Source organism: Crocodylus porosus, unplaced genomic scaffold, assembly GCF_001723895.1.
Source record: "Crocodylus porosus isolate Cpor-Errol unplaced genomic scaffold, CroPor_comp1, whole genome shotgun sequence".
Taxonomy (NCBI): Eukaryota; Metazoa; Chordata; order Crocodylia; family Crocodylidae; genus Crocodylus; species Crocodylus porosus.
This window is the reverse complement of record NW_017728949.1, coordinates 43,527,105-43,542,315: the sequence shown is the minus strand read 5'-3', so window position 1 is coordinate 43,542,315 and position 15,211 is coordinate 43,527,105. Positions and strand designations below refer to the sequence as shown.

General features: G+C 39.5%; 1 protein-coding gene across 1 annotated transcript in view; it reads left to right on the top strand.

Moving 5' to 3' along the window:
• The window catches only part of ERICH2 (glutamate rich 2), a 46,448-nt gene extending 43,561 nt beyond the window's left edge, over positions 1–2,887 (top strand). Inside the window, exon 13 of the mRNA XM_019554273.1 lies at positions 653–2,887. Within this exon, the coding sequence (XP_019409818.1) occupies positions 653–798 (146 nt within the window). The 3' untranslated portion in view covers positions 799–2,887. The remainder of the gene's footprint in view (positions 1–652) is intronic.
• Positions 2,888–15,211: the final 12,324 nt, after the last annotated feature.

Below are 15,211 nucleotides of genomic sequence, written 5' to 3'. Positions count from 1 at the left end.
CCACCCACATTATAGGTTGGAGACTTGTTTTCCCTGTAGAGTAGCTGAATTACAACAAAATGTTCTATATGCTACCTCCCTTCCAAACTATGTAAAGACCAATCCTGTAAACACAGATAAGACTAGTTTTATTTCCATGAAAAGTATCTTTGACCTTCATATTGTCTAGAAGCGCCCATATTTTACACTGTAAAATATGTTTTAACTGTACAGTCAAAAATTTATATACTTGACAAAATGGATATTCTTTTCCTTATAGGAAAATCTGTAAGTTTCCAAAAACTCGCACCTTTCAAAAAAGATACATTTTTAGTATATTGGCTAACACCCAAATTTCATAAGGAAAATATGACAAATCTACCATGTAAAGTTCTTCCTGTACTAGAAAGTATATAGTTTAACTACTTCATTGAAAATTAGAGAGAATGAATAAAATATCAGTAAGGCCATTAATCATTTTTAGTACAAACTGAAATGCAATGAGGCTAAATTTTAAAATAAAATTATTTTCAAAATATGTATTTTGTCATTTATTTGGAAGATAGTACCCAATATCATGTATGTAGAATAATGTCTCCTTTGCAAGCATGTGTTATGCTAGCTAAAGCTTCAAAGATTACTTAAACATGTGTTTTGCACATTTCTATTGTAGAAAATGCCCAGAATTCTACTGATACAGAAAGTGAAGAAACTGATGAAGGGAGTAGTGACAACAGTGAAGAGGATACTACTAGCAGTTCAGATAGCAGTGATGATGAGAGTGAAGAAAGTTCTGATGATTCTGATGAAAATATGTAACAGTTCGGAAAGTTCTCTGTATATTGAGTTGATTTTGATTCTTCTTATGTACATCATCTTTTTAAACAGGCACATTAAAATGCAATGCTTAGTTATATTTTTTCTCTTGTACCACTGGAAATTTTTGCCTACAAATAGCCACCTTCTCACACAGTCCACCAAGCTAAGTCTGTTTCATACAATATTTGTTGTAAAAAAAAAAATGGATGCCTATAAATGTAAATCCTAAAGCTTTTTCCTAGATGAACAATCAAGCAGGTTAAAAGTTATGGTGTGCATCATCAATTGAGCAGAAACATTAATTCTTATTGAGCAGTTTTGTGCTTTCAGAATTGACAAGCTGCTGATCTTCCGGAGTGATTATGTAAAAATGCCTTTTGCAAAATGCTGGCAAGGAGGAAGATGACTCCCCCACCCCCTAGAAAATACAGCATCTTAGAAAAGTCTATTGGGATTTGTTTTCCTGTTTTGCCTTATTAAATGTTGTCACTATGGAAATACCTGCTAAAATTTTCTTCATTTCTATATGCACAGTTTTAATTTATTTTGGATTATTACAGTTAATATGATGTAAGAGGGTACAATGCCAGTGAAAGTTTCTTGGTCAGATTTTGAAATAGACTTTACGTTATGTTAAGACAAGTCAATCAGAAAAAGTAGTAAAGTGGCATAACATGCACCAATTTGGTATTCAGTAAATGCGCAATATGAGGGTACCTTACACATTCAAGTGGCAAAGAGCGCAGCAGAAAAGGCAGCAGACATCATGGTGTGATGTAACCAGAGTCAGGAGAAAGTTTGAATTCCTGTTCTGAATTAGTTTGGCTTGCATGAAATACTGCATGATTGGGCCTGCAGTGTAAAATTCACCAAAAAAATTCAGCCATTTCTGGTTATATCTACTTGGACCCTACTGCCAGAGACAGTCTGCAGTAGAAGCAGTGCTGAACAGTTTAGTTTGTAAGTGGAGAAATGAATAATCTATGCAGCAAAACTGCAGGGGTATTTAAATAAGGCAGAATAAATAAGGACTGATTCCTGAGAGATGCTGAACACCTTCATTCTAACGTGAATGGGGATGAAAAATGACTAACACCTTTGAGAATATGGCTACTAACTTATTGGGATTAGTTTTGGTGTCTGCTTCAAACATACTATACCTGCTTGTTTATTTGGAAGTTGCTCTGAGAAAAAACTGCTGGATCAAATCCAAAAAGTAGTCACATACATGCTTCTTTAACTGAAAGAAATCATGGGCATATAGTCATTCATTCCTCCTATATTATACATACTTTGATTTTTCTGGAATGATGTTTACAGTAGTGAGAGTGATTAGTGTATATCATTGAGAGTGGGATTCCCTTCTAGCTCTGTATCCTAAGAAAAATACCGGAAATGCTAGGTCAAAGTTTGGTTCACATTCTGTGCCAGTACATCCATGCTTTCAGATGCAAAGTCTGTCTGGGATGTCTACCAGATGCAGTAACTCAAAATAGTTTACAGTGCCTGGGTGGTGAAGACTTGAGCTAAACCTTGTTATGGTAATGGAAGAAACAATGTAATGACATTCCATAGGCTTTCCAACTAGTAGAGTTTTACCAACATCTTTGCTTTCAAATATATACTCAGCTTAATGTCCCTTCCTCCCTCACTGAGATGCATGCAAATTACCAGCTGTTTAACATCAGAAGCTATCAAACATCTAAGAAAGATGTTGTGAATTCTTACTATAGTGCAGTCACTTTTTCATGACACAATTTCTGATAAGCAAAGGGATCCCAAGATTATTTTTCATCATATTATCATAAATGATGCAGTGGTTTGTATGTTCAGGCACTTACCACCAGACTACTAATAGTCCTTTTCTGCAGCACTATCAGTTTCAAAGAATCTTAGTTACATAAGCACAGTCAAAGAGTCAGAAAGGTACTAGTAACCAAAAACTGCATGTATCTTGAGAGAGTTACTTAAGTTGATTGGCACCTAAATGTAGAAATAGCTCTCTCTTGCTAGAGATAACAGTGTTGTCTTGATTAAGTCTGCAGAAAGTGTCTTTTCCAGTTTTCCTTGGGTGCACAGTATGCTATTTAAAAAAAAAGGTGCAAGACCTTTTTTGTGTAGTACCTTGTGTTGCTGTAGACAGTATAAAGATACATTCAAGATTTACTCTGAATGTTATGTTTAGTAAAGTCTAATCATGAAAAACAGTCACAGTTCAGTATAGTACTTTGGGTTAAAGGAAAAGAAATGTCACAATAAACTGCTTTTTGTTTCATCCACCAGTATGTTTTATTGTTGCCTTTGACTATTGGAGCTTCAAGCCTCTTTGCTAATATCAATAGCTGTATGATTCCAGGTTTTTATTGTAGCTTCTAATTGTGTTCATTGCTTTCTCTTCAGTGTAACAAATCAGTCTTAAATAATAACATTAATAAATATAAAGGAATTGATGTTTTATTCATTTTGGTACAAATAATGGATGTTCAAATCATGATGAGAGGATCAACTCCTGAACGTAAACTTTGAGAGAAATTAATTGGGTAAGAAATGTATTTGTGTATAGGTAGGCATGCATAATGCCTGTTACTAATGGTTTTCAGGATTTCCTTGTGCAAAACTTTTGGTAAATGAGACCTAGAAGATGCTTGTGATTCTCCTAGGGCTCTGTTCTCTAGTGCCATTTGGTTGCTTTGTTTTACTTTGGCAGAACAAAGGTGATAAAAACTTTTAAGATTTTTGGAAGGATTTTTTTCTGCAAAAGAAATTTCTTCAATGACATAGTAGCATCTTAGCACTCCAGTTCTGACCCCCTTGGCTTAAAAACCAGCTTTGTCCCCATAACAGTCCAGAGAGTATAAGCTTGTAGCACTTAAGTGCAGTTTTATTCTGAAAAGTGCCATCCTAAAAATAGGTTTTTATTACTAAAAAGATCTGCTTGCTTTAGTAAAATGTTCCTGCCTATTAGCCCTGTATAACTACACTGCTAAAAGATATAGACCTGAATTCTTTTCCTTGTGCATCATCAACATAATTGTTTGCTAAGTCTCATCGAGAGTAAAGTTTTGCTTTGCATATTTTTTTACTATTACTGATATAGGGGGAAAAGAAAACATTACTTATTTCTCAGAATTCAAGCTGAGTTTTCAGGGCTGACAATATTTGAAAATTATCTTGGATTTAGACTGCACATAAAATACTCAATGTGGAATTAATTAAGAAGTAATAAACATGGAACCCTACAATGCTATTTTCACAGTACTTTTTCAGGGAAGTCAAACATCAGAATGGTGAGCAATTAACGTTACAAACATTTGCATTGTGCTCTATGACTAGTAATTCTGTCACTTCCAACTAAAACTGTCACAATCTTATTTATAAAATTAGCTTCTCTATGTTACCTTGAGTTACAAGTTGGCCATCCTTTTTTAGAGCAACCAAGAGAGCTTTAGAAACTTCTCATTTATCTGAAAGCCTATGATTCAGGCTCAAAAGGTTTTGTTTCCTTTGAAAGTTATAGAAACTTGACAGACAGAGAAGATGAAGGAAAACAGACAAAATGCTCTTAGAATCTTTCCTGAGTTGATTGCTAGCCTTTCCTTTGTATTTTAGTGTCTTTAAAGCATGATGTTGATAACAGTTAGTTATCTATGCCCACTAGTGGAACTGTTCAGATCTTGTGTTTCGTCTTCTAGCTAAAGAGTAATTTGTTTTAGTTTTGAACCCCATTATAAAACTAGTGTGATTTTTTTTTCACTATTGTGTATTATTGAAGATGGAAACTCTTGTATGCCAGAGTACCCCAGAAGGTAAAACTCTGGAACCGGGTTTGTCTATACTACTAGGGAATCTGGAGAGGCAGCACTGATCTTAGGGTCCCAAGGCAATGGAACCATGAGGTTCTATTTCCATTAAGGAGTAACAGAGTACCTGTGCATAGGAAATGAGTCAGAGACGCTAAGAAAGAGACTCCTAGAGCTACTCAAACCAAGGGATGCATATAGGACTCGACTGGTGAGATTATTTTATTATAGAGTAAATTTGATCTTTGATAATTAAGTCACTAACATTTAAATAATTCAGAAAGATCCAGAGGGTGTGGACACTGACCTTTTCTTAATTAATCTGCTTTTCATCTTCAAATGACTTTAAGTAGCCTTTTGTTTCATCCCTCATGTACATGGATTTGCTTGAAGACATGTTACATGTGTACTTGTTATAAAGGTGAGTATGTAGTGATTCCAAAGTGGAATTTGAATAAGATACTAACATCATAAGAAAGGATGGAGAGTGAATTGATCAAAATATTTGCTATTTATGGTAATATGATCATATTTGAGCAAGCAACCAGTGTGGTTGTAAATGGAGGAGTTTGAGTGGAACTTGCCTACTGATGGAGGATCAGTGTAAGGACTGCTGGGATTTGACCTGGACCTTTGGCACTTAGACAGAAGCCTAGGCTGCAGCATCACCAGCTAACTAAACAACCTCAGCTCCAGCCTAAGTCCTCCCTTGAGGGATGAACCAACCGGATACACAAGTCCTTGATAGAAGGGCTGTAAAAACCTCCCAGTAGGGCCTTTTCCCAGCAACAGCCTGGTTACCTATAGCTACTTTGCACCTCCCTGCTTGTCCCTGTTTGCTCCTGTTCTTGTCTTTTTTCTGACCCTGGCCTCATTTCATCACTCAGATTGATATCCTGAACTTGGACTGATGCCCAGCTTTGACCTTGACTTCCACTACAGTAAGCCCCTGACCTAGCATGATTCATTCAGACTGACCACCTATGACCTTGTCAACCCTTGCAAGCAGTGCCTGTTCACCAGTCAGTGAGCCTGTGTGTTTGGTATGTGTGTCTTTCTAGTAATCTGGCATTTATTTTGAGGACACAGCAACAGTGAGAGTGTGCTAGAGGGTTTTGCTGTTTGGGAGCTTGAGGGCTTGTTCCCGGCCTCCGTTCACAGCTGTGCCTAATTAGTGGGCAGGACTGCCTCAGGCTAAAAAAATGTCTAACACCCAGCCACAAGTTGTAAGCTAGGAAACAGGGGAATTGTGAGTCTTTCTGTCTTTTGATGAGCTTACTCTTTTACAAGTGTGCTTTTTCTGGTTTGGTTTGGCGGGGGGGCAACGGTGAGATTTTCTTGTGGTTGTTTTTTGATGAGTTGTTCATGTGTATGAGAAGGTTTGAAAATTTTCTGAGCCTTTGTTGAGGAATTCAAGTTGGTTTCACTTTTTTTTCAGGACAGGATATATAGCTACTGAAACATCAATGGAGATGTTTCCAAGTATGGCAAAGGAAAGGAGAATGATGGGCTATGGAAGCTGTAAAATTTTTATCATCCTTGAGTGCTGGAAGTATGGCTTTCTGACACTGTAATGGAGATGAGGATCAAAGGGCTGGAAATGTATTTAAGACAATGATGGAGCTTTGAAAGGATTTTGAGCATGTAAAGGAGAAAAGGAGAGGTAAGACTGAACATACAAATGATAGTCCTCACACACTTGCTGAAAAAAATGATCAGGAGGGAAAAATTTCAAAAAAGAAGAAGAATCTACAGAGGCTTGTTACTATGAGAACATAGGGGTGGGGTCCACAAAAGATGACTATGATCAATCAAAAGTATGTGAATGCCCACTCTTACAATTAAAAGGGGTCCGTCTATGCCTCCATCCAAAAATGTTAAGGTCCACAAATGGAAAAAAAGTGAAAACCACTGGTTTAAAGTGCTGAAAAGTGAAGGAATTAAGTGGGCAAGATAAGATAATTTGATGCTGTGGAAGAAGAGAAGACCAGCCAGCCTGAAAAGAAGAGAACAAACTCATAACCAGAGCCCAAACAGGATCAAAGGAGAACAAAAGACAGAACTTACAGCCAGAAAAAAAGAGTGAAAGTAAAAAGAGCAGAGAGAGATGATAATACTGGCAGAAGTCTGATTTATGTCATTGGGAACATTTAAAAAGAGATCTGTCACAAGGGAAGACCTGGAAATAGTGACGTACTGTGGGTCTCTGGCGCCTGGGGACCAATGCTTGCGTTTCGGCCCCCATCCTTCTCGTAGCAATACTCAAAGTCACATCGCACGATAAGAACTCTGAAGGGCTCAGTAAGCACCCCCCCACCCCATTGGTTCGCCACTGCCTGGAAAATAGAAGGGGATGCTGTCTGCTGGAGCAAAGATGCAGAACACGGACCTAAGGTCCAAAAGGATTCTGAAGGGAGCCTGCAAGAATCCATTTGCTGTACTTTACATAAGAACAGATGATGCAACCAGATAACTGTTCAATGAGAAGAGCAAAAACATGGCTATGCTTAGATGACTAAAACAGAAGTAGAAACCCAGGTGACCTTCACTGGGATTTTCCTGGTCAATGAGAACATAGAAGTGGGATGAGATAATGAATATTAATTACGGCCCAGGGACTGTTTCTACCAGGAAGGTTTCAGAATGTTTGAGCACTGGCAGGCTTTCATGCACAGAGCTTTCTCCAAAAGCAGGCTTCAGTTGAATAAGCAGGAATATTAGCTTTTTAGATTAAGGTTGGTATGATAAGAAGATATTTAAATGAACTCAGGGAAGAAGTTTTGAGAGAGACCTGCAAAATCTCCATTCCAGAAATAAATAAATGGCAAGAAGGAAATTGGGTAAACCAAATTATGGCCTTGGAGTAAGGTACACCGAAGAGTGGAATGGAACTAGATTGCAACTACATAGATCAAAATGTAAGTCAGTCAGATTATAATAAAATGAATGTGATGGTATAGGCAAAGCAAAATGTTTTTGGGTGCAAATCACAATTAATAAAGTGAGTAAAAAAGGCCCCATGGATTGTGTTTAGGGTTTGCTATCTCACCCAGGTTCAGACAGAAAATTGGTAGAGAACTCCGTAGTCTTGGGAAAATATAGTAACAGTGGAAATTGTATAAATACGGGAGCCTTTCACTTTCCTGATAGAGCTTCAATAGCATGTGCTACCAATTACAGTAGGGCACAGCTATTTTTGCATCAGCCAATAGATTTATCTTTCACATGGTCACTGTGCCAATAGAAGGCAATGCTACTTGAGTTTTGGAAAGTAACAAGAACTTTATAGATATCATAGTGAAATAGTTTTAGATCAAGGAACCATGAGCTTCAGTTTAAATTATAGAATAAATAAAATTAGGATAGATAGATTAGATGGATAACTAGAGTTCCAGACTTAAGAAGTGTTAACTTTGGGAAACAGCAGTTTAGTGACAGAGGTCAACTAGATTCAGAAGGTGAACAATTTAGATGTGGAAGAGGCATGGAATTACTGTAAGATAAAAGTACAGGTATTACTGAGAATTTCCATCTGAGAAAGAAGAAAATGGTAGAGACGGGCTACTGGAACTTGTGAAAACAGGTCCTAACAGGATGGTCCTGATTCATTTCTACTATTAACTTTATTGGGCTCACTGTTGGTTAGTATGAATGAAGGACTCCTATTCAACTTTGATAAATAGACCAGAAACCCTTTCAAAGTGGCTCTAAATTCTGCAGAAAGCTCTCAATGGCACACTGGAACAAGAAACTAGAAATTCTGGCAAACATGAAAATAATTTTAAAGAAAGGGGTTTTTTTATTAAATAGGAAAATAAATCATACAATCAGTATAGTGTTCCTTGTTATGTTTTTATTCAATAGATGTTGTGTTACCAGTTTTTTTCAATACTGCATATATTTGTAGCAACATTTTAAATAGTGCTGTAATATAGAAGTATCAGAAGCACAGGTAACTGGCAAAACCCAGCAGCCTTCCTGTGTGCCAGATAAAACTTCTATGATTAGAGGAACTGCTCAGGAAGATTTCTAGTGAGACTGATTTCTAGCAGAAACCACAGAACAAACAGACCACACTGTATAAATAAAAATGAGAGCTCAATGAGTGTACTGGGACTAGAAAACAAATGTTGATATTGTATTTATGATATCCTTGTTTTTATATAAGATACTTAAATAACAATTGCCCAGTACTGAACAAAATTAACTTGATAAATGGAATAAATGTCCTTATTGACATGTATTTGATTTTCAGACCAAGCACATGGTACCACACTTGGAGTGAAACAATTGCATGCACAAATACAGGCGAGGGAATGGCCGGCTAGGCTGTAGTACAGCAAAGAAGGACCTGGGAATTATAGTAGACCATAAGCTGAATATGAGCCACTGATATGCTCTTCTTAAAAAAAAAATCCAATAGCATGCTGGGCTGTATTAACAGAGGCATCCCTTTCAAATCAAGGAAACTGATTCTTCCATTCTCTTCAACACTGGTGAGGCCTAGAGTACTTTGTCCACTTTTGGGCCCCACACTTCAAGAAGGATCTGGACAGATAGGAAAGAATCCAAAGGATAGCAACACAAATTATTAAAGGTCTGATAAGCATGACTTACAAGGAATGGTTGAAAGAGCTAGGATTATTTAATCTGGAGAAGAAAAGACAGAGAGGGAAATTTAATAGCAGTCTCCACATACCTGAAGGGCTGTTATAAAGAGGAATGGTGATGGACTCTTCCAGGAGTGCAGAAGGTGCCTTTACACACCCCTTTGGCTATGTAGCATGTGTGCAGTGAGCTTTCTGAGCTCACCAACGTGTCAGCATGGCTTCTACCAGAACTGCCATGTTGGCACACACCAGAACCAAGGGTATGCCTTGGGAAGAAAGGGAATCAGCAGTCCATTCTTAAAACATACACCAGATCAGAACTTTGCAGGCCATATCTGGCCCACTGACCATAGGTTGTCAACCACTCATTCAGCCTTGCTTCCCATGGCTGCCTACAGCTTCCTGGTCCTGAGACAATCCTTCTCTTTTTTTTAATTTTCTTTATCTATACTTTCAAGGCACGGACATGCTTGGACTTGTGTCTCCAGGAGGTATTTTTCTAAGCTCTAATAACATAAACTGTTTATATATCTGGAAAGGAAACTAGTTTTAACTTAGACCTAGTTTATGATTCTGATGACATTACAGTATGGTTTTCAGCTTCATTAATACATGCTCATCTCTTCTAGTAGCGGATGTTTTTTTTTGGAGATCTTGAGTCATATGCTGTTTGTAACAGGATGGCCTGGCCATTTAAGAGGAGCCAGCCATTTTTGCTGAGGGTCTGCAGCTGTGTGAAGGCTAATGAAGTCAAAACCCCAGCAAGCAGAGGAGAGGTGTCTGAATGGGAGAATGTTGGGTTAGGTGTAAGCCTCCTGTGGGAAGACCAGAGCCACAGGGGACCCCTCCCAGTGTCCAGGACAACAAGGCTGGTTTTTGTTTGGTTTTTGTTTATTGTTTTATTTATTAAATGACTATATTACTTGGGCCTGCTGAGAAATGCCCCATGGAGTAAATGCCAGCTTGTTTAAAAGATTCTATTATTGGAGCTCACTGGAAGATCCTTGGGAAGCAAAAGCCTAGTTGAAGAGGCCCTGATGTGGTAACCTGCCACACCATTCCAGCTACCAGGCCTCTAACTCTTATTTTTGTATCTAAATGTCAAAGCTGATTCTATTCCAGCTGGCTTGAGTCCCTAGAAAATAGACAAATGCAGAATAGCTAATAGTTTAAGACTTGGGACCCCTCTACATGTGTAGGTAAAAGTGCAATAGAGGCTAATGTGTGATCCACACAATTGCACCTCCTGCCATGTCACACATACATGGCAGGAGGAATGATTGTGGGATTGTGCATTGGTTCTGACTGCACCTTATTGTTGGTATGGGGGAGCCCAATCCAGGTCTCCCCCAGCACCAGCAAGAAGCAGGCTCCCTGGCTGAGCCCCATCAGCTGACCCCATGCACCCTGGCAGCTGGAGATCAGCTGGGAAATTGCAGCTGCAGCCTCCCAGCAGCAGGGACACTGACTAGGTGTGCAAATTAAAACCTGATAGAAACCAGCCATAAAGTTGTTGTTGGATTTTTTTTTAAGGTGACACAGTTAATTTACATGTGTAGCCAGTCTAAATTAATTGTGCAGTTAACCAAGCAATTGTGTAGATGGAGCCTAAGTTCCAAAAAGCATGGAGGAGGGAAAAGATCTACCTACCTTTTTCATTATTGTGTTTTTTCCAGGGGCTCAAAAGTGGGAGAATAAGATTGCACTTAGATACCTAAGCACCACTTAGGTGCCTAATAGATGGAATGGAATCCAGCCATTGATGTCAGTCCTACATCTTTGAAAAGTGTTGTTAAGTTCTGTCCTGGCTTAAAAATGCACACATTTTCCTACTCTGGCTGTTGATTAACCAGCACTTAAAAATAACAGACAGATCAATATGTAATTCCCCTAGTAAAACAATAGTTACTAAAAGTCCTTATCAGTTACATTGCACTCACCTTGATTCCATGCCAGATACAGCTCAGGGAAGAGCCTCTCAGACAGGCAGAGCTAAGTGATTCATTTCACTATGAGGAACAATAACCAGCATTTAGCAGTAATGATCTTGAACAACAAATTGCTGTTATGTTGCTTTGGCAAGCAATGGCCATAGTAGCCTAAGAAAATATTGAAATGCCAATTTGCATCGACATACATGAGATTGAGCCAAACTAGAGCTCAGCTTTCAGTTCTTGGTGGGGGTATACTCTGTGGGTATATAAGCAGCTTTAGGGCTGCAGTAAACCTTGCAGCTGTTACATTCCCTTTTCCTGGGGGAAATAGTTAGTGGATCTACATCATTAACTCACAGTCCAAGTATCCAAGTTGTACAGTGTGAACAGCATGAGTGCTGAGGAACATCTAATGTTGTTAAATTAGCTGACTTCCAGTTTTAGTTAGGCCTCTGATAAAAGAGGATATTAAAGATGGATCAAAGATGGGAGAAGGCTTGAAAAATATAATGAGAATGGGACTAGCTCAGTAAAATCTTAAATTGCTTCTATCAGAAGTCTTCTGCTAGCTTTGCTCTCAGCTTTATTGAACACTAGGCTGTAACCAACAGGATTGCTAGGGTCCTTCTTGGGTTATTTCTACAGGCCAGTATCCTTTTCCAGACATATCCTTATAGCCCTTATAAGCATTAAGTCTCTTCTCAGGCTGAATATAATGGCATGATCCACCTTTCAAGCTAATGATTGTTCTTCTTCTGAAACTTGAAAACTGTAGGACTACCTATCATGTCATCTTGGTAGGTATTGGAGGTGGTTGGGCTGAATTGGGACCCCCTTTGTAGTGTTCAGTGGAGATCAAGCATACCTTTGCTTCCATCCTTCCCATTGTCCAAGAAGGCTTTTTTATCACAAAAGATAACTTATTTCCCTGTGTTCTGTTTATTTCAGTAAAGCTCAGTAAATGCTTTTATGTACTTGATGACAGCATGCCTTCATTTCATATAAAATGCAGGACTTCCGGGTGGATACGGGTTTATTCAACTGTTTTGAAGAGCCAAATACATCTGTGGCCATGTCCAGATGAGTATGGACATGCAGTATGTGGTGCTGCAGACACATCTGTGGCACCATGAACTGCACATGCAGGCATTCCCTGTACTGTTACTTTGCAACGCAAAGAGTTTTTTGAAACATGGGAACTCCAGGGTAAAAAAAACCACACCGAGAAAAGTGGGGTGGTGCATGTGGTAGTAGTATGTGCCTCCCAGAATGAGAGCTTGGCCGGCCAAACTCCAGCTGCTAGCCAGGCTTCCTGCCGTAGCTATAGCCCTGAGAGTGCCCCAGAATACCAGGTAAGGCTGCTGGGGCCAACACAGTTACTGGCCCAAGCCTCCCTTACCCCACCTGTGGTAACCTGCCATATGCCAGAACATGGGTGGCATAGGTATTCCCTAGGGACAAGTAGTAGCAGCAACGCAAGGTGTGCCACTGCTACTTGACCCCATGGAAGCAAATGTCCGCACCCATCTAGACACACCCTGTGTGTGTATTAGTAATTGCTACTATGTTTAGGGTCAGATTTGTTCACTGGGAGCTCAGGACACTGTTAATTAGAATTGTCTGTGTGTCAGTCTGAAAGAAAATATGCTGCCCTAAACCTTTATTATAAAGCTGTGGCATAGCCTTCAGCTCTTAAACACCACAATCGCAGATGTGTGTAACTAAGGATGACTCTTCCAAAAGCTCATTCTAGCCTCTTTTCTTTAAAATGCAATGATGCTGTTGTTGTGGGAATGCTGTGCAATTCCCTTCTAGTTAGAAAATGAACTCATCCAGCTGGAAAAGTTTTCTTACATGCAAGATAATACCATATTTATCTGACAGACCATCAGTAATTAACTAGATTCCTTGTACTGCTATAATGTTCTTTTTTTTTTTACATTGTCCTATATAAGAATGTATCTCTGTATCAACGTAGAGACTGACCTTGTCCTGAAGAAAAATACCACTTTCAGGTAAGAGAAAAGTGTTAATTTGAGGTCAAATTGCAGTTATCATCCAGAAAACAGATGTGTTGAGTCTAAGTTAAGGAAACCCCTATTGAAAGTCTTTGTATGCCAGATGTTATAGTACCGTCTTATTTTGAAAAGTAACTTGTTATGGTGGTAGGAGATTTTTGGTGATAGCCCAATGATTCTTTATCAAATGTGGTTTTAAAAATACAAAACCTACATTCCAACCCTCCAAATGCTATGTATAGTTTGACATTCAAGCTGCATGCTTTACTTCTTGTTCATTAGCATCGTTACTGAAAGTTCTCAGGCCAAATTTTGCCATTCGATCGGATAACTTGCATGTAGCTGACTTAAGTTTAGAACAGTCTGTTTATAGTACAGAAAAGAAAAAATCCAACTCGACTGTGCTAGCTATTCAGGGTTAGATTGGGAAAGGTTAAGAATTTATTCTAGACACAAAAATTAGTGAGTGTAACTGTAAAAAAAATGGCACTATATTCCACACTGCTGACCCTTGCCACTTTTTAAAGTCACATTCCAATCTCTCTAATATAAAGAAAGCAAGACAAACAAGGGCTTTGTTGGCTTGTTTAGCTGTTGTTAGTTGTCTTGCAGGGGTAAGGATTGGGGAGCAGGTTGGAATTTGTATTTTTAGATTAAACTGATTTAGAATATACAGCATAAACCAGCATGAATAAAGAAAGAAACATATTGCATAACTGGGAGCCACAGTATGTGTAAAATAATGTGATTCTAATTATACTTCTCCAAATGCTACTCATTACAGGAGGGCAAAATGTTCTAGAAGGCAGCCTATCTTTAGGGTGTTTTTCAGATAAGAAGTGGCAGTTTTGATGTTTAAGTCTGAAACACTTAGAAAAGATCTGTGACTGACTGATCAATCAGAAACATACAACAGCTGGTGGCTTACCTTCAGCAGTGGCAATAAATATTTTGTTAAGTACAAGAAGGGATTTGTGCAAATTCTCTCTAGAATAGGAGCTCAGATCCATAATAGTCTTAGCCTAATCCCAGTTTGTAGAACTTAATAGAATGCAATATTCATAACAGAGCTCTACTTGCTTTTTGTAACAGACAAATTTACCTGTAGTACTGCAGTTTAGAGCAAGGTGGGTTGTACAGAACTTATGCTGGAACTGTTTTCCTGCAGGTGTTTTGGGTGGTGGTGGTTGCTGCTGTTTTTATAAATTATGGGAAAGTTTCTCTTTTGAAAGCATAGCTTGATGTTATATACTAACAAAGCTGTAGGGGAGGAAGTGAAGGGAGGAAGGGGTAACTACACAAACCAGTATCTTTTGCACTGAAGTCCAGCAAAACCAATTGCTTTAATCATAATCATAAAGCTATAAAGGAGCATGAGTTTTTAATACCAGGGTGTTGTTTGTACTTCAGTGCCCAGACACCTTGCTTAGAGTTCAGTGTTATTTGTGCTAGGCCTGTATATATTCAAGAGGCCTGTCCTAAAGTGCTCACCCACTAAGAGACAGTACATTTAAAAAATAATAATTAGAACATGGAAACTGGAGAGTCAGAGATCTCTCCAAGGTTGGGTCCTAACCGGGTCTCCCCAGCTGTCTCCCAGCACCTGGGATTGTGCCCCAGTGACCTTTCCAATGTCAGTGTTAAGGTTCATATTCAGCTGTCCCCTTCTCCCTTTGGGAGTTTGCTGGGCTGGACCGGGTGCTCCTTGAAATGCACCTGTTCTTACAGGGCGTCCAAGGGGGCCCAAGACTGCAGAGCGGACACTGTGGCCTGGCAGGTCTCCCTTATGTGTTTCACTCTTTCAGGCAGGGGCAGGGGTTAAGGGGAAGCCGTGCAGAGCAGCAGAAAGGCTTGCGGGGAGCACGGCTTGCAGCTGCGGAAGGGCGGGGGTGGGAGGCGAGGGCCGGCCTCGTTGGCTGGGCCCGGGGGCAGCGGCGCTTGGCGGCCCGGCGGGGCCCCCGTGGTGCTCGCGCCGCGAGGGGTGCCTGTCCCAGGCCGGGGGTCCCCGAAGAGCCCGGCGCTGGGACAGGCGGGGGCGCTGGGCCGGGCTC